Source organism: Oncorhynchus clarkii, chromosome 8, assembly GCF_045791955.1.
Source record: "Oncorhynchus clarkii lewisi isolate Uvic-CL-2024 chromosome 8, UVic_Ocla_1.0, whole genome shotgun sequence".
NCBI lineage: Eukaryota > Metazoa > Chordata > Actinopteri > Salmoniformes > Salmonidae > Oncorhynchus > Oncorhynchus clarkii.
The window spans coordinates 28,226,321-28,246,663 of NC_092154.1; the positions used below are offsets into that span (position 1 = coordinate 28,226,321).

A 20,343-nucleotide genomic window follows, 5' to 3' on the forward strand; every position below is an offset into this window, starting at 1 on the left:
AGTGCTTTGCTCAAGGGCACGTTGAAAGATTTCAGTTACTGGCCCAACTCTAACCGCTGGTTTACCTGCCACCCAGCACTTCTTAATCCCCTCACAAACCAGCCCACAACCACCTTACAGCCATTAGCTAGAACAGATATCATTGTGTTCTTTACGATATGCAACGGGCTCTCGTGCCTTACTGCTTAACCAGGACTTGTCAATTTCTGTCTCTTTTCACTGTGCGCTGCATGCAGGCAGGGACGGAGCAACAGGAGAGCCACGTGCGCGTGTATGATGATTTTGAACGTGGACAGAGTGACCCATTCACACACATCAAGGATGTCCCCATGCTGGAGGTACAACATTTAGTTTGTTAATCATAGGGCTAGTGAATGTTTGTGTGAGTTTGTGTGTGTGTGTGTGTGTGTGTGTGTGCCCCTTTGTCAGTATATTCCCACGTAATCCCGTCTTTTACTCTAGATGTCTACTGTAGGTCAGTAACGATGGTGTGTCTCTGCAGTATGTCGTTGGTCGGTGTCCCGAGGATGCAGTGGAGTTGCAGCGGGTGTCCCAGGCCCTGCTGCAGGGTTTGGCCAGTCTGGTGGAGCTAGGCAGAGAGCGTCTGGCAGACAGTCAGGACCACCCACCGCACAGCCGCACCCAGCTGCAGACTCTGCTCAGCAGGCACAAGGTAAGCATATGCTGGGGAAAAGAGAGCGTTATGTCAAGTCATTTTATGCACATTCGACTTGGCATGGGAGCTGATGGAAAGGGAGAACAACTGTAGAGGACAGTGTCTTCCCACTCGGAAAACAGTCGAATCCAAGTTTAAATGAACGTTTGGGATCATCTCCATGTAAACCTCTGACCAATTGCCATGTGATTTTGTCAATTTAGAAACTGGGTTTCAATTGATTATTTTGTGTCTGTCTGTCTGTGTGTGTGTGTCTGTGTGTGTGTGTCTGTCTGTGTGTGTCTGTCTGTCTGTGTGTGTCTGTCTGTCTGTGTGTGTCTGTCTGTGTGTGTCTGTCTGTGTGTGTCTGTCTGTCTGTGTGTGTCTGTCTGTGTGTGTCTGTCTGTGTGTGTCTGTGTTTGGCGCTGGCTGAACAGAAGTTGTACCAGGTTATGGAATCCCAGCTGGCATTGGTTCAGCGGCTGTTCCAGTGTGAGCCACAGGGGGGGCTGGTTGGTCAGGAGGATGAACAGGTCCGGCTGGAGCAACAGGTCACCACTCTGCAGCAACATGCTCTGGAGCAGGGAGCCACCATGCACAGAAGGCTGCAGGTACACGCACACACATGAAAGACCCACATAAGTAAACATATACACACATACACTCACACTGTGTATGCGTGTGTGTGTGTAGGTCTGGACACAGTGGGAGAAGGGCTGTGTTCAGCTGGGCCGGCAGCTGGAGGAGCTGGAAGCCCTCATCCCCTGCGAGGATCTGGTGGAGGAAGAAGAGGGGCTACTACAGGAAAGACTGGACACCTGTCAGGTATCCAAACCTCCCTCCCGTCTCCTCCTCTTCTCTCTACTACTCTTCCTTCCTTATCTTGCTCTCTTTGTGTCTATCTCTCTGCTCTCTTTGTGTCTGTCTCTCTGCTCCCTTTGTGTCTGTCTCTCTGCTCCCTTTGTGTCTGTCTCTCTGCTCCCTTTGTGTCTGTCTCTGCTATCTTTGTCTGGCTCTCTGCTCTCTTTGTGTCTGACTCTCTGCATGCTCTTTTCTGTCTTCTTTTTCTCATTGCATTGACCATCTCAGTATTTCTTGCCATCCCTATCATCTCCTCATCCCTCTCTCGTTCACTGTCCCATATCTCCTTCTGTCCACCCCCTTTCTTCTCCTCACATACCCAATTGAACAACATTTGCCCACTAAGAATTAGTTTGCACTACGTAACCAGTGTAGCCCTTATTCTTAATTTGTATCACTGGAAGATACTGTATATCATGAGCATAAGTCTTAAGCAACAGGTGTCTTATGTCCACATGAGCGATGCATCCTTCATGTACTGGGATGAAACCACCTGTTGTCTAATTCCAGTAACCAACAACAATGTAGGACGTGCCACAGACTGACTCCCAAATGGCACCCTATTCCCCTCATAGGACTCTTGTCAAAAGCAGTCCACTATGTAGGGAACAGGGGGCCATTCGGGAGACAGCCATACAGAGAGAGCTGGATGTGAACCAGGCCCTTCAGTGAATGACGGATTCATGGGCACCTGGCACAAGAAAGATGGAGAGAAAGAGAGATGGAAAAATAGAAGGAGAGAGAGGTGGACAGAGAGTAATGGGTGAAAAAAAGGAGAGTTATTTGTTGTGGCATCGCTTCATTCCAAAATCAAATTACTTGGAGGAATACGGATGGCCATTATCGGAGAGTAGAACACGGTGTTCCATTTCGGATTCCCTCCCCATAACTAGCTGACTTCCCCCCCCCTCCCTTTTACAATTACAGAATCCTATTTCTCATCTTTCGGACGGACCGACTTGAGTGGAATGTGTGTGTGCGTGCACATGTGTGTGCACGTGTGTGTGTAGGGGTAGAGTACACATGCTTCTTTTCATCAAATCTCCTTAATAGATTTATGCCTTCCCCTATCTGGCCATAATAACTGAATGAGATGCTGAATGGCCCCCTATTCCCTGTATAGTGCATTACTTTTAAACAAGCCCATAGGGCTCAAGTCAAAAGTAGTGTACTATGTAGGGAATAGGAGGCCATTTGGGACTCATAGGCACTGGTGTGGGGGTGGGCATGGGTTCAGGTGAGGATTCGGGTGGTGATGATTCCATTCTCACTCTCTATGCATTTCTTTCGCTCCTTTCGCCTTGTTCCCTATCGCACTTCTTTCTTTTTTTGCATTTTCCCCTTTTCACGTTTCTCTCCCCATTATCCCTCTCATTATTTCTCTCTTTCTGTAACCCTTGCAAACATCCCCTTACTCCTCCTCCCTCTTTCATTCTCTGTTCCTGTCTTCCCCTCCTCTCCCTTTTCTGTTCCCGCTTCATTCCCTTTTCCTCTCCCCACATCCCACAATAATTATTTGATCCCTACATTTCTTTTCATCCCCCTTTCTTCTGGCCCTACCTCTTCTTTCTTCTCTCTTATTCAAAACACATTCCCTTCTCAATTTTTATTCTTTCACATTTTCACCCTATCCCACCCCTATTCACCCCCTTCTCTCTCTCTCTCCTTCCCCTTGTTTCCCCCCATTAGCGAGTGCTGGCCCTGTTGGAGGAGTGCAGGCCTGCCCTGGGCTCGGTCCTGGACCAGGGGAAGGCTCTGCAGGCCTGGGGATGCAGTACCGGGGTCGGCGGCACAGGAGGCGTACTGGAGCTGCGCTGGCGGGCTGTCCGCATCAAGGCAGAGCAGGAGAGCCAACGCAGCCGCGACATAAGGGACAACTGGACCAGGTGGGCGCACACAGACAGGGTTTTCGGAAAATGGACAGGGACATACACACAACATAGCTGTGGGCACATGTACAGTGCCTTCAGAAAGTATTCACACCCCTTGACTTTTTCCAAATGTTGTTGTGTTACAGCCTGAATTGAAAATTGATTAAATTGAGATTTTGTGTCATTACCCGACACACAATATCCCATAATTTCAAAGTGAAATTGTTTTTAGAAATGTTTACAAATTAATAAAAAATTAAAAGCTGAAAAGTCTTCAGTTAAAATGTACTTAACAATTATAAGTTGCATGGACTCTGTGTGCAATAATAGTGTTTAACATGACTGTATATGACTACCCCATCTCTGTACCCAACACATACAGTCGTGGCCAAAAGTTTTGAGAATGACACAATGTTTACTGCTTCATTGTCTTTAGATATTTTTGTCAGATGTTACTATGGAATACTGAAGTATAATTACAAGCATTTCATAAGTGTCAAAGGCTTTTATTGACAGTTACATGAAGTTGATGCAAAGAGTCAATATTTGCAGTGTTGACCCTTCTTTTTCAAGACCTCTGCAATCCGCCTTGGCATGCTGTCAATTAACTTCTGGGCCACATCCTGACTGATGGCAGCCCATTCTTGCATAATCAATGCTTGCAGTTTGTCAGAATTTGTGGGTTTTTGTTTGTCCATCCGCCTCCTGAGGATTGACCACAAGTTCTCAATGGGATTAAGATCTGGGGAATTTCCTGGCCATGGACCCAAAATATCTATGTTTTGTTCCCCGAGCCACTTAGTTATCACTTTTGCCTTATGGCAAGGTGCTCCATCATGCTGGAAAAGGCATTGTTCGTCACCAAACTGTTCCTGAATGGTTGGGAGAAGTTGCTCTCAGAGGATGTGTTGGTACCATTCTTTATTCATGGCTGTGTTCTTAGGCAAAATTGTGAGTGAACCCACTCCCTTGGCTGAGAAGCAACCCCACACATGAATGGTCTCAGGATGCTTTACTGTTGGCATGACACAGGACTGATAGTAGCACTCACCTTGTCTTCTCCGGACAAGCTTTTTTCCGGATGCCCCAAACAATCGGAAAGGGGATTCATCAGAGAAAATGACTTTACCCCCAGTCCTTAGCAGTCCAATCCCTGTACCTTTTGCAGAATATCAGTCTGTCCCTGATGTTTTTGTGGCTTCTTTGCTGCCCTTCTTGACACCAGGCCATCCTCCAAAAGTCTTCGCCTCTCTGTGCGTGCAGATGCACTCACACCTGCCTGCTGACATTCCTGAGCAAGCTCTGTACTGGTGGTGGCCCGATCCCGCAGCTGAATCAACTTTAGGAGACTGTCCTGGCGCTTGCTGGACTTTCTTGGGCACCCTGAATCCTTCTTCACAACAATTGAACCGCTCTCATTGAATTTCTTGATGATCCGATAAATGGTTGAATTAGGTACAATCTTACTGGCAGCAATATCCTTGCCTGTGAAGCCCTTTTTGTGCAAAGCAATGATAACGGCACGTGTTTCCTTGCAGGTAACCATGATTGACAGAGAAAGAACAATGATTCCAAGCACCACCCTCCTTATGAAGCTTCCAGTCTGTTATTCGAACTGAATCAGCATGACAGAGTGATCTCAAGCCTTATCCTTGTCAACACTCACACCTACAGTGCCTTGCGAAAGTATTCGGCCCCCTTGAACTTTGCGACCTTTTGCCACATTTCAGGCTTCAAACATAAAGATATAAAACTGTATTTTTTTTGTGAAGAATCAACAACAAGTGGGACACAATCATGAAGTGGAACGACATTTATTGGATATTTCAAACTTTTTTAACAAATCAAAAACTGAAACATTGGGCGTGCAAAATTATTCAGCCCCTTTAAGTTCTTTCCACAGATTCTCGATTGGATTCAGCTCTGCACTTTGACTTGGCCATTCTAACACCTGGATATGTTTATTTTTGAACCATTCCATTGTAGATTTTGCTTTATGTTTTGGATCATTGTCTTGTTGGAAGACAAATCTCCGTCCCAGTCTCAGGTCTTTTGCAGACTCCATCAGGTTTTCTTCCAGAATGGTCCTGTATTTGGCTCCATCCATCTTCCCATCAATTTTAACCATCTTCTCTGTCCCTGCTGAAGAAAAGCAGGCCCAAACCATGATGCTGCCACCACCATGTTTGACAGTGGGGATGGTGTGTTCAGGGTGATGAGCTGTGTTGCTTTTACGCCAAACATAACGTTTTGCATTGTTGCCAAAAAGTTCAATTTTGGTTTCATCTGACCAGAGCACCTTCTTCCACATGTTTGGTGTGTCTCCCAGGTGGCTTGTGGCAAACTTTAAACAACACTTTTTATGGATATCTTTAAGAAATGGCTTTCTTCTTGCCACTCTTCCATAAAGGCCAGATTTGTGCAATATACGACTGATTGTTGTCCTATGGACAGAGTCTCCCACCTCAGTGAGGTTGGATGGAGAGCATTTGTGAACAGCAGTTTTCAGTTCTTTCCACAGATTCTCGATTGGATTCAGGTCTGGACTTTGACTTGGCCATTCTAACACCTGGATATGTTTATTTTTGAACCATTCCATTGTAGATTTAGCTTTATGTTTTGGATCATTGTCTTGTTGGAAGACAAATCTCCATCCCAGTCTCAGGTCTTTTGCAGACTCCATCAGGTTTTCTTCCAGAATGGTCCTGTATTTGGCTCCATCCATCTTCCCATCAATTTTAACCATCTTCCCTGTCCCTGCTGAAGAAAAGCAGGCCCAAACCATGATGCTGCCACCATGTTTGACAGTGGAGATGGTGTGTTCAGGGTGATGAGCTGTGTTGCTTTTACGCCAAACATAACGTTTTGCATTGTTGCCAAAAAAGTTCAATTTTGGTTTTATCTGACCAGAGCACCTTCTTCCACATGTTTGGTGTGTCTCCCAGGTGGCTTGTGGCAAACTTTAAACAACACTTTTTATGGATATCTTTAAGAAATGGCTTTCTTCTTGCCACTCTTCCATAAAGGCCAGATTTGTGCAATATACGACTGATTGTTGTCCTATGGACAGAGTCTCCCACCTCAGCTGTAGATCTCTGCAGTTCATCCAGAGTGATCATGGGCCTCTTGGCTGCATCTCTGATCAGTCTTCTCCTTGTATGAGCTGAAAGTTTAGAGAGACGGCCAGGTCTTGGTAGATTTGCAGTGGTCTGATACTCCTTCCATTTCAATATTATCGCTTGCACAGTGCTCCTTGGGATGTTTAAAGCTTGGGAAATCTTTTTGTATCCAAATCCGGCTTTAAACTTCTTCACAACAGTATCTCGGACCTGCCTGGTGTGTTCCTTGTTCTTCATGATGCTCTCTGCGCTTTTAACGGACCTCTGAGACTATCACAGTGCAGGTGCATTTATTACGGAGACTTGATTACACACAGGTGGATTGTATTTATCATCATTAGTCATTTAGGTCAACATTGGATCATTCAGAGATCCTCACTGAACTTCTGGAGAGAGTTTGCTGCACTGAAAGTAAAGGGGCTGAATAATTTTGCACGCCCAATTTTTCAGTTTTTGATTTGTTAAAAAATTTGAAATATCCAATAAATGTCGTTCCACTTCATGATTGTGTCCCACTTGTTGTTGATTCTTCACAAAAAAAATACAGTTTTATATCTTTATGTTTGAAGCCTGAAATGTGGCAAAAGGTCGCAAAGTTCAAGGGGGCCGAATACTTTCGCAAGGCACTGTATGTTAACAAGAGAATCACTGACATGATGTCAGCTGGTTCTTTTGTGGCAGGGCTGAAATGCAGTGGGAATGTTTTTTTTTGCAATTCAGTTCATTTGCATGGCAAAGAGGGACATTGCACTTAATTGCAATTCATCTGTTCACTTTTCATAACATTCTGGAGTATATGCAAATTGCCATCATACAAACTGAGGCAGCAGACTTTGTGAAAATTAGTATTTGTGTCATTCTCAAAACTTTTGGCCACGACTGTACACTTATCTGTAAGGTCCCTCAGTCGAGCATTGAATTTCAAGCACATATTCAACCACAAGGACCAGGGAGTTTTTCCTATGGTTCGCAAAGAATTGGTAGATGGGTAAAAAAAGCAGACATTGAATATCACTTTGAGCATGGTACAGTTATTAATTACACATTGAGAGGTGTATCAATATACCCACTCACTACAAAGATACAGGCATCCTTCCTAAATCAGTTGCCAGAGAGGAAGGAAACCGCTCAGGGATTTCACAATGAGGCCAATGGTGAGTTGAATGGCTGTGATAGGAGAAACTGAGGATGGATCAACAATATTGTAGATACTCCACAATATTAACCTAAATGACAGAGAGTAAAGAAGGAAACTTGTACAGAAGAAAAATATTCCAAAACAATCCTAGAGGATAAACTGGTTCAGTGTGCTTTCCAACAGACACTGGGAGACAAATTCACCTGTCAGTCGGACAATAACCAATGCCAAATATACACTGCAGTTTATTACCAAGGCGACATTGAATGTTCTTGAGTGGCCTAGTTACAGTTTTGACTTAAATAATCTTGAAAATCTATGGCAAGACTTGAGAATGACTGTTTAGCAATGATCAACAGCCAACTTGACAGATTTTTTAAAAGCTTCATGGGAAAATATTGTACAATCCAGGTGTATTTGGTATTTTATTAGGTTCCCCATTAGCTTTTGCAAAAGCAGCAACTACTCTTCCTAGGGGTCCACACAAAACATGAAACATAATACAGAACATCAATAGAACAGCTCAAGGACAGAACTACATATTTTTTTTTAAAGGCACACGTGGCCTAGATATCAATGCATACACAAACTATCTAGGTCAAATAGGGGAGAGGCGTTGTGCCGTGAGGTGTTACTTTATCTGTTTTTTTTAAACCAGGTTTATTTGAGAAATATTAGATGGAAGGAAGTTCCATGCAATAAGGGCTCTATATACTGTACACTTTCTTGAATTTGTTCTGGATTTGGGGACTGTGAAAAGACACCCGGTGGCATGTCTGGTGGGATATGTGTGTGTGCCAGAGCTGTGTGTAAGTTGACTATGCAAACAATTTGGGATTTTCAACACATTAATGTTTCTTATGTAAAGAAGAAGTGATGCAGTCAGTCTCTCCTAAACTCTTAGCCACGAGAGATTGGCATGCATATTATTTATATCTACCCTCTGATTACAATTAAGAGCAAAACGTGCCGCTCTGTCCTGGGCCAGTTGCAGCTTAACTAGGTCTTTCCTTGCAGCACTCGTCCACACGACTGGACAATAATCAAGATTAGACTAAACTAGAGCCTGCAGAACTTGTTTTTTGGAGTGTGGTGTCAAAAAAGCAGAGCATCTCTTTATTACGACCAAACCTCTCCCCATTGAACCATTGAATCTATATGTTTTGACCATGACACTTTACAATATAAGGTAACGCCAAGTAATTTAGTCTCCTCAACTTGTTCAACAGCCACACCATTCATTACCAGATTCAGCTGAGGTCTAGAACTTAAGGAATGATTAGTACCTAATACAATGCTCTTAGTTCCAGAGATGGTTAGGACCAGTTTATTACTTGCCACCCATTCCAAAACAGACTGCAACTCTTTAAGGGTTTCAGTGACTTCATTAGCTGTGGTTGCTAATGTGTATATGGTTGAATCATCAGCATACATGGACACACATGCTTTGTTTAATGCCAGTGGCAGGTCATTGATAAAAATAGAAAAGAGTAGAGGGCCTAGACAGCTGCCCTGCGGTACACCACATTTTACATGTTTGACATTAGAGAAGCTTCCATTAAATAAAACCCTTTGAGTTCTATTAGATGGATGGCTCTGAATCCACAATATGGAAGAGGTTGAAAAGCCATAACACATACGTTTTTTCAACAACAGGTTATGGTAAATAATATCAAAGGCTGCACTGCACAGTACAGCTCCCACTATCTTATTGTCATTTTCTTTCAACCTATCATCAGTCATTTGTGTCAGTATAGTACATGTTGAGTGCCCTTCTCTGTAAGCATGCTAAAAGTCTGTTGTTAATTTGTTTACAGAGAAATAGCATTGTATTTGATCAAACATAATTTTTTCCAACAGTTTGCTACGAGCTGGCAGAAAGCTTATAGGTCTGCTGTTAGAACCAGTAAAGGCCGCTTTACCACTCTTGGGTAGCGTAATTACTTTGGCTTCCCTCCAGACCTGAGGTAAATAATATAGAGTCAGCTACAGTGCCTTGCGAAAGTATTCGGCCCCCTTGAACTTTGCGACCTTTTGCCACATTTCAGGCTTCAAACATAAAGATATAAAACTGTCTTTTTTTGTGAAGAATCAACAACAAGTGGGACATAATCATGAAGTGGAACGACATTTATTAGATATTTCAAACTTTTTTAACAAATCAAAAACTGACAAATTGGGCGTGCAAAATTATTCAGCCCCTTTACTTTCAGTGCAGCAAACTCTCTCCAGAAATTCAGTGAGGATCTCTGAATGATCCAATGTTGACCTAAATGACTAATGATGATAAATACAATCCACCTGTGTGTAATCAAGTCTCCGTATAAATGCATCTGCACTGTGATAGTCTCAGAGGTCCGTTAAAAGCGCAGAGAGCATCATGAAGAACAAGGAACACACCAGGCAGGTCCGAGATACTGTTGTGAAGAAGTTTAAAGCCGGATTTGGATACAAAAAGATTTCCCAAGCTTTAAACATCCCAAGGAGCACTGTGCAAGCGATAATATTGAAATGGAAGGAGTATCAGACCACTGCAAATCTACCAAGACCTGGCCGTCCCTCTAAACTTTCAGCTCATACAAGGAGAAGACTGATCAGAGATGCAGCCAAGAGGCCCATGATCACTCTGGATGAACTGCAGAGATCTACAGCTGAGGTGGGAGACTCTGTCCATAGGACAACAATCAGTCGTATATTGCACAAATCTGGCCTTTATGGAAGAGTGGCAAGAAGAAAGCCATTTCTTAAAGATATCCATAAAAAGTGTTGTTTAAAGTTTGCCACAAGCCACCTGGGAGACACACCAAACATGTGGAAGAAGGTGCTCTGGTCAGATGAAACCAAAATTGAACTTTTTGGCAACAATGCAAAACGTTATGTTTGGCGTAAAAGCAACACAGCTCATCACCCTGAACACACCATCTCCACTGTCAAACATGGTGGCAGCATCATGGTTTGGGCCTGCTTTTCTTCAGCAGGGACAGGGAAGATGGTTAAAATTGATGGGAAGATGGATGGAGCCAAATACAGGACCATTCTGGAAGAAAACCTGATGTAGTCTGCAAAAGACCTGAGACTGGGATGGAGATTTGTCTTCCAACAAGACAATGATCCAAAACATAAAGCTAAATCTACAATGGAATGGTTCAAAAATAAACATATCCAGGTGTTAGAATGGCCAAGTCAAAGTCCAGACCTGAATCCAATCGAGAATCTGTGGAAAGAACTGAAAACTGCTGTTCACAAATGCTCTCCATCCAACCTCACTGAGCTCGAGCTGTTTTGCAAGGAGGAATGGGAAAAAAATTCAGTCTCTCGATGTGCAAAACTGATAGAGACATACCCCAAGCGACTTACAGCTGTAATCGCAGCAAAAGGTGGCGCTACAAAGTATTAACTTAAGGGGGCTGAATAATTTTGCACGCCCAATTTTTCAGTTTTTGATTTGTTAAAAAAGTTTGAAATATCCAATAAATGTCGTTCCACTTCATGATTGTGTCCCACTTGTTGTTGATTCTTCACAAAAAAATACAGTTTTATATCTTTATGTTTGAAGCCTGAAATGTGGCAAAAGGTCGCAAAGTTCAAGGGGGCCGAATACTTTCGCAAGGCACTGTATCATCCTCAGTAGCTTTCCATCTAAGTTGTCAATTCCAATTGTCATTATTGATCGATAACAATCATTTTTCTACCTCTCCCACACTAACTTTACAAAATTCAAACTTGCAATGCTTTTCTTTCACTATTAATTTTTTTTATGCATGAATACATTTGCTCACTGTTCATTGTTGGCATTTCTTGCCTAAGTTTGCCCACTTTGCCAATGAAATAATCATTAAAATAATTGGCTACATAAAATGGTTTTGTGATAAATAAGCCATCTGATTCGATGAAAGATGGAGTTTAATTTGTCTTTCTGCCCATAATTTAATTTAAAGTACTCAAGTGTTTTTCTATCATTCTTTCTATCATTGACCTTGGTTTCATAATACAGTTTCATCTTTTTTTGTTGAGTTTAGTCACATCATTTTTTTGCAGTAAGTAAGCCAGTCAGATGTGCAGCCAGACTTATTAGCCACTCCTTTTGCCCCATCTCTTTCAACAATACAGTTTTTCAATTCCTCATCAATCCATGAATCCTCAACAATTCTAACAGTCAGCTTCTTAACAGGTGCATGTTTATCAATAATTGGAAGAAGCAATTTCATAAATGCATTAAGTGCAACGTCTGGATGCTCCTCATTAATCACATCAGACCAACAAGTATTTTTAACATCATCCACATAAGAGTCAGAGCAAAATAGTTTGTATGATCTCTTATACACTATTTTAGGCCCAGCTGTTGGAACTTTGGCTTTCCTGGATATAGCCACTATATTGTGATCACTGCATCCAATGGGTACGGATACAGCTTTAGAACAAAGTTCTACAGCATTAGTAAAAATGTGATTGATACATGTGGAGGATCTTGTTCCTGTAGTGTTTGTAAACACCCTGGTAGGTTGATGAATAACCTGAACCAGATTACAGGCACTGGTTACAGTAAGAAGCTTCCTCTTGAGCAGAAAGCTTGATGAAAACCAATCAATATTCAGGTCCCCAAGAAAGTAGACCTCTCTGTTTACATCACATACACTATGAAGCATTTCACACATATTATTTAGATACTGACTGTTAGCACTTGGCCTATAGCAACACCCCAAAATAATAGGCTTTAGATGTGTCAAGTGAACCTGCAACCACAACACTTCAATAACACTTCTTCTCCAAGCATCACAGGGATATGGCTCTGAATATACACAGCAACACCTCCCCATAAGCATTTCTGTATCTTCTATAGATGTTATATACTTGTATTGCTACTGCTGTATCATCAAATGAATTATCTAAGTGAGTCTCAGAAATGGCGAATATATGAATGTTATCTGATGTTAGCAAGTTGTTGATTTCATTAACCTTATTTCGAAGGCTACATATATTAATATGGGCTATTTTCAGCCCTTTTCTGGGTAGCTTATCAGAGACATAATACTGAAAAGAGCAAACAAAGCAAGAGAAAAAAATATACATTCAGCAGTCCATTAATAAATTGGGGTGTGTGTGTGAGATGCAGTGTGCAAACCTCTTGTAGACTTCCCCAGAAAGACGCACAGCTGTAAGTGCTGCCAAAGGTGATTCTAACATGTATTGACTCGGGGTTGAATACTTATCTAATGAAGATATATTAGTGATTTATTTTCCATTCATTAAAACAAAAGGATTATTTTGTGTAGATATTTGACAAAAAAAATGACAATTATATCCATTTTAATCCCACTTTGTAACACAACAAAATGGGGGGAAAGTCAAGGGTGTGTGATTACTTTCTGAAGGCACTATAAATGTGAACTGCTCTGCATAAGGACACATCGAACGATGTTTGAACCCTGTTTTCCCTCTTGTAGGTTCCACAACGACTCTGTTTCGCTCACTGGATGGATGGGCAGTGCTAAAGAACGCCTGAAGACATGGAGAAGTCTGCCTGACGCCACACCTCAAAACGAGGAGCTCACCCGTACTTACCTCATCCAACTACTGGTAAAATTGTTAGGGAAAAAACTTTAGATGACATGATTTGTAGCTCAATGTAGTAAATAATTGGAATTCATGTTACATGACTGACAGTGTCATCCAGACCCTACCGGAAATGTACATGTAAGAAAATGTATGGATACACAGAAAAACAACTTTTATTGTATAACACATTTAATTGTAACATGTTAAAAATGCAGTCCATCTGTCTTTTCTTTCACAACACCTGAAAGCTAGTTTGGAGTGAGTTTTTGGTTCCTAAATACATTACAATGTTTTGGAAACATCAAGTCAGTTCACATGCCATGGGAAATGTTAGAATGGCAAACTGAATGTGTGAATTTTGTTTGAAATTTCCGGTATGGGAGCTGTTCGATTTGACGTTTGGTTCTTTGACAGGAGTTTTCAGTGGAGCTGGAAACCAGGTCCGCTGAAAAGGCCTCTGCGCTCAGGGCGGGCACATTGCTACTGCAGCTGAAGGAGGCTGATGCACCGGGGCTGCGCAGACAACTAGCTCAGCTGGAGCAAACTTGGACCGAAGTCACGTCTGCACTTCCCATAGCCCAGGAGAGACTGCACCAGGTGGGGATATGATTGATTGGTTGGTTGATTGTTTGATTGTGCTCTTGATGAGCATCTGAGTAGAAGAATCAGGTGTCTTGTAGTAGAACCAGGTTGTAGTGTAGTAGAACCAGGCTGTAGTATAAGCAGCTGAGTAGTAGAACTAGGCTATAATGTCGTAGAACCAGGTTGTAGTGTAGTAGAACCAGGTTGTAGTGTAGTAGAACCAGGCTGTAGTGTAGTAGAACCAGGCTGTAGTAGAACCAGGCTGTAGTGTAGTAAAACCAGGTTGTAGTGTAGTAGAACCAGGCTGTAGTAGAACCAGGTTGTATTGTACTAGAACCAGGCTGTAGTATAAGCATCTGAGTAGTAGAACTAGGCTATAGTGTCGTAGAACCAGGCTGTAGTGTACTAGAACCAGGCTGTAGTAGAAGCATCTGAGTAGTAGAACCAGGTTGTATTGTACTAGAACCAGGCTGTAGTAGAAGCAGCTGAGTAGTAGAACCAGGCTGTAGTGTAGTAGAACCAGGCTGTAGTGTACTAGAACCAGGCTGTAGTAGAAGCAGCTGAGTAGTAGAAGCTGGCTGTAGTGTAGTAGAACCAGGCTGTAGTGTAGTAGAACCAGGCTGTAGTGTAGTAGAACCAGGCTGTAGTGTACTAGAACCAGGCTGTAGTAGAAGCAGCTGAGTAGTAGAACCAGGCTGTAGTGTAGTAGAACCAGGCTGTAGTGTAGTAGAACCAGGCTGTAGTAGAAGCAGCTGAGTAGTAGAACCAGGCTGTAGTGTAGTAGAACCAGGCTGTAGTGTAGTAGAACCAGGCTGTAGTGTATTAGAACCAGGCTGTAGTGCCTCCTCAACACTGCGATGCAGTGCCTTAGACTGCTGTGCCACTTGGGAGGCCCAAGATAACTTAAACATATTTTGAGGGGTAAAAATGTTCCCAATATTTTTTTTTTTACACATTTCAAAAAAAAGATCTTCCCACGTACCCTATGGGGACTGCCGACGTACCCGTACCCCTGGTTGGGAAACAATGCTCTACGTAACCAGCGCGGAAAGGAAAGAGCTGGAAAACCAAGCGTGATGGAAAAGAGAGGAGTGGAAAGGAAAGGAGAGCAAGCCTCGCTGGGCTATTGAGACACACCCATTATCTTTCAAATCATCTCCTAACAACACACACAGATGGGATGAACAAAGAGAAGAGGCGAAGACTAGTTTTTCCATTTGGCCCCTCGTCTATCACCACTGAATCCGAGCAGGTTCTCAGAACTTTCAACAAACGGCCGACCGTTGTGCCAAACTGAACAGTGAGGGTGCATCTTAAATGGCACCCTGTTCCCTATTTAGTGCACTACTTTTGAGCTGGTAGTGCACTATATAAGGAATATGGTGTCATTTGGGATTCACCCTGTGAACTCTTTCATGTACAATATGACCTGTTGTGGGTTCACTGACTTGATGAAGATAGGGGAGAGGAGGAGATGAAAGAAGAAGCTTATCTTCAGACAACGGGGGTTGCACGTCATTGGCACTGGCTCCCACAGTGCATGCATCACCGGAGCATCAAAACCCATTACCTATACTCGCACACAAACACACACAGAACATGCACAGAGGCATACACAGACACGCAGTCACGCACGCACACACACAGACATGCACACACACTGGCATTGCCCCCTTCTCCCCCTTGCAGCTGTGGTCTCAGTGAAGGCCAGTTCACAGCGCCGCATACAACGACTCTCTTTCTTTTTAACTCTCCTTTTTCCCCCCTGTGTTTTGTCAAATGAAGGATATAAGTCAGCTACTGGGAAACTCCTCGATAAGAGCAGAAAGGGATAGTTAATTCATGTTTTCCACTTTATTTTGTCTGTGGTCAAATTCACAGCTTTAGGATATTCTAAAACGGCATACAAATATGGTATATTTACACTGGTATGCCTTTCTAAAGCAATGCTCTACATTATGTTGACTATACAGTGCATTCAGAAAGTATTCATACCCCTTGACTTATACCACGTTTTGCTGTGTTACAGCCTGAATTCAAAATGGATCAAATAGATTTTTTTCTCACTCATCAACATACCACATAATGACAAAGTGAAAATGAAATACAGAAATATCGAGTATTCACACCCATGAGTCAATACATGTTAGAATCACCTTTGGCAGATTTTACAGTCTTTCTGGGTAAGTCTCTAAGAGCTTTGCACACGTGGATTGTACAATATTTGCACCAAATAATTCTTCAAGCTCTGTTAAGTTGGTTGTTGATCATTGCTAGACAGCCATTTTTAAGTCTTGCCAAAGATGTTCAAGCTGATTTAAGTAAAAACTGTAACTAGGCCACTCAGGAACATTTAATGTCGTCTTCGTAAGCAACTCCAGTATATATTTGGCCTTGTGTTTTAGCTTATTGTCGTGCTGAAAGGTGAATTTGTCTCCCAGTGTCTGTTGGAAAGCACACTGAACCATGTTTTCCTATAGGATTTTGCCTGTGGTTAGCTCTATTCCATTTATTAATATTATTATTATTTTAAACTCCCTAGTCCTTGCCAATAACAAGCATACCCATGACATGATGCAGCCACCACTATGCTTAATTTGTTGTGTTGGATTTTCTCCAAACATAATGCTTTGTATTCAGGACATAAAGTTCATTTCTTTGCCACATTTTTTGCAGTTTTACTTTAGTGTACCTTATTGTAAACAGGATGCATGTTTTGGAATATGTTTTACTCTGTACAGGCTTCCTTTTTTTCACTCACTGTCGTTTATGTTAGTATTATGGCGTGACTATAATGTTGTTGATCCATCCTCAGTTTTCTCCTATCACAGCCATTCAACTCTGCAACTGTTTTAAAGTCAAGATTGGCCTTATGGTGAAATCCTTGAGCGGGTTCATTCCTCTCCGACAACTGAGTTAGGAAGGACGCCTATATCTTTGTAGTGACTGGGTATATTAATACACCATCCAAAGTGTAATTGATAACTTCACCATACTCAAAGGGATATTCAAACCTTCCTGGTCTTTGTGGTTGAATCTGTGTTTGAAATCCACTGCTCAGCCTAGGTACCTTACAGATAATTGTATGTGTGGGGTACAGAGATGCGGTAGTCATTCGAAAATCATGTAAACACTATTAATGCACACAGAGGGAGTCCATGCAACTTATTATATGACTTGTAAGTACATTTTTACTCCTGAACTTATTTAGGCTTGCCATAACAAAGGGGCTGAATACTTATTGACTCAAGACATTTCAGCTTTTCATTGTTTATTCATTTGTAAAAATTCCACTTTGACAGTATTTTGTCTTGTGTGTAAGCCAGTGACACAACATCTTAATTTAATCCAGGATGTAACACAACACAATGTGGAAAAGGTAAAGGGGTGTGAAAACATTCTGAAGATACTGTACTGTATAAACAGTATATGCCATTTATATACACACATACACTATAGAGTTCCTTCGTCACTTTATATCCACTTTTGAATGCTGAAGTTTTGATGTCCCTTTTCTGCCCTTCTGTGTTCCTCAGCACCTGCTGGAGAAGTGGCCACCATGCCAGGTATTGTCAGGCCTGGAGGCGTGGGTGAAGGACAAAGAAGCCAGGCTGGAAGATCAGGGACAGGCCACCATCAAGGCCTGCCATGACGCAGATCAGCTCAGACACATAATCCAATACTACCAGGTACACGAACACACACAAACATACACACACATACACACACACACACACAGAAATGTATTGAGAAACACAGGACTAGTTCCACATTATTATATATTTTTTTACATGATTGTCATTGCACAATAGAGTAATATGGATAAATAAATGCTGTTATTTACAAAGTTATCATAGTAAACATTGCTTACTATAGTACATACCGCAATATACTATGGTAAACTATAGTACGTACTATAGCACACTATGGTAAAATGTTTTATGGGACAGTCTATTGCAATGTAGTACACAATTCTATAGTAAGTGCAATTACTGTTTTTCTCAATCGCATACAAGCGTTTTTTAGGGAACAATGTTGTCGAACAATGTTGTCGATTTTCAGAGAGTCCACAAGACACAGAACTCTGTGGCCTTTTGCAAAACAGTAAATGTTTTTTCAATATGTAGTTCCCTTCTCAAAACATAAATACATTTATCAAAACTATTATACCATCAAAATTGCAAATACATTAATCAAAGAACATGACTGCCTGCAAAAAGAAACCATACATATCTCTTGAGTCTCAGCAGATCAGACATAAAGTTAATCTGTGTTTAAAAAATCCCAATCGATCGATATCTTTTCTTTGCAGTCACTAAATCAGTGTTCCCCAATTTGAGGCCCTCTTGGGATTTTATTTGCCCCCCCCCCAAGTTTTCTGAGCAAAAAAAATCATAAATCATATTTGTTTATTATTTTAAAAAATTGGGGGGGACATAAAAGACTATAAACACACATGCAAACCAGCTCCAAGTGATATTCATTTTGGAAATTGTTTTAATCAAATATAATAGTTCTTGCGGTCAATTTGCAGTCTACACATAATTTGTAATTATGTTCCGGTCCATCAGCTCAAGAAAAAATTGGCCCTCGTCTGAATGTAGTTGAAAATCCCTAAATTATGACGATCAAAATTGGAAGTATAACTATCCAGAAGTGCAGAATTATGGATAATTACTCTTCTTGCATATTTCACCAAACCATTTCATACACATCAAATCAAATATTATTTGTGATTAAAAAAAGCACATTGCGTGTAGGATTCATTCATCGGTATCACCACAATCCAATTCCATGTATATACAAAGGTTGGTTTTGGTCATAGTTTTGTAGACTTTCCATTTTTGCACAGAAACCCAATCCACAATAGAATAAGGAAAGGTGAATACAATGGAGGAACACAAATTAATTTATTGGCCTTAATTCACACAAAAACAAGTCTCTGTAATGGAAGGTCACAATGTTGGAGATGATGACTTAAGAGTCAGTGATTGTATGATTTAGAAACAGTGAACACAATTGCACACATTTATTTTCTGATGAAAACAGTGTAACAGTGTATTTTGTTTTCAATGATGACATTTGTTTTTATTGTTTTGCAAAAGGTGGTCGAAGATATGCAAGTCAGATACTAAGATGAAGAAAATTATCATAAGTTCTGTGAATGTACAGTATTTGAGCATTTGATCATTTCTGTTCTGCTATAGATACGTTTCAACACAGATCCAACAATTGCTTGTTTGCGATTGAGAAAAACTAATGACCGAAAGGTACTAAAGTGTGTAGTGTATTACAAAATTCTATGGTAAATGCTACACGATTGAGGGATACTGCAGAGCGTATTATAGTATTCTACAGTATACTACAGTTCACTACAGACTGTATATATCTATAGTACAAGTGCTATAGTATTCTATAGTAAACTGTAGTATTTTTTTATGTGGGGTAGTAGAGTAGAGTAGTATAGATTTCTGTGTGTTAATGCCAGTGTGTGTTGAATCATTTCATTCCTCAGGGGTGCCAGGCAGGCAATGCCAGCGGGCAACTCACCCTGGATTTCCTGTGCCAGTCCGGACCGCAGTCAGTGGCAGCATCGGATAACTCTGTCAGCTGCTCTGAGGAGCGCACACTCTTTGCCGAGCGAATGGGTGCCCTCAACTTAAGCTGGCTCCTCCTAGAAGGGAAGCTGGGCAGTCAAGTGAGTATGACAGCGAGCCAAATAAAGCCAGGCACAATATTGTGACAGCCAATCAAATTAAGGCTTTTTTTACCATCTACACAAGATAAAAAAAACAAGGAATCAGTACTTTACTAAATAAAGATGGAAAGCTGACAACTGCAAATTCCAAGAGCAAAAATATACAGTGCCTACGGAAAAAATTGAGTAAATCGTTTTTTTCCTCATCAATCGACACACAATGCCCCATAATGACAAAGCCAAAACAGTTTTTTAAATTTTTTAAAATAATTTATTACAAATAAAAAAACAGAAATATGACATTTACATAAGTATTCAGACCCTTTACTCAGTACTTTGTTGAATCACCTTTGGCAGTGATTACAGCATTGAGTCTTCTTGGGTATAACGCCACAAGCTTGCCACACCTGTGTTTGGGTAGTTTCTCCCATTCTTCTCTGCAGATCCTCTCAAGCTCTGTCAGGTTGGATGGCGAGCGTTGCTACACAGCTATTTTCAGGTCTCTCCAGAGATGTTCGATTGGGTTCAAGTCCAAGCTCTGGTTGGGCCCCTCAAGGACATTCAGAGACTTGTCCCGAAACCATTTCAATCCAATCGATTCAGGAAGTGATCTGACATTTCCAATTATAATTTCCCATTATGAACTTACCGAATTGAAATGGAATTGTCCCCAACCCTCGTGTCTGTATCATACCTACGGTTTGCAGGTGCACCAGGCTGAGGAGCTGTTCCGCATCTGCGCAGAAAGAGAGAAGCGACTGCGACGGGTGCTCAGCTGGGCTGCGGGGCTGAGAGAGAGGCTGAGGGAGTGGCAGAGACCTGTCAGTCAGACTCAGGTGGACAAGGCCCTGCAGGAGTGGGAG

The 20,343-nt window shown here is 41.7% G+C and overlaps 1 protein-coding gene and 1 long non-coding RNA gene across 14 annotated transcripts in view; one reads left to right on the top strand and one right to left on the bottom strand.

Moving 5' to 3' along the window:
- The window catches only part of LOC139415226 (spectrin repeat containing, nuclear envelope 2a), a 226,507-nt gene that overhangs the window by 134,885 nt on the left and 71,279 nt on the right, over positions 1 to 20,343 (top strand). For all 13 annotated transcript variants that reach the window (XM_071163142.1, XM_071163152.1, XM_071163147.1 and 10 more), the window contains 10 exons: positions 237 to 338; positions 503 to 673; positions 1,093 to 1,266; positions 1,349 to 1,480; positions 3,206 to 3,402; positions 13,089 to 13,221; positions 13,615 to 13,797; positions 17,319 to 17,471; positions 19,298 to 19,480; positions 20,188 to 20,343. In XM_071163142.1, coding sequence (XP_071019243.1) covers positions 237 to 338; positions 503 to 673; positions 1,093 to 1,266; positions 1,349 to 1,480; positions 3,206 to 3,402; positions 13,089 to 13,221; positions 13,615 to 13,797; positions 17,319 to 17,471; positions 19,298 to 19,480; positions 20,188 to 20,343 — 1,584 coding nt within the window. The remainder of the gene's footprint in view (positions 1 to 236; positions 339 to 502; positions 674 to 1,092; positions 1,267 to 1,348; positions 1,481 to 3,205; positions 3,403 to 13,088; positions 13,222 to 13,614; positions 13,798 to 17,318; positions 17,472 to 19,297; positions 19,481 to 20,187) is intronic.
- LOC139415228 (uncharacterized) lies at positions 17,037 to 20,328 on the bottom strand. Its single transcript, XR_011634950.1, has 3 exons — positions 20,175 to 20,328; positions 19,333 to 19,456; positions 17,037 to 17,464 (listed from the first exon to the last, which is right to left on the bottom strand). It is a non-coding gene; the product is annotated as an uncharacterized lncRNA (long non-coding RNA).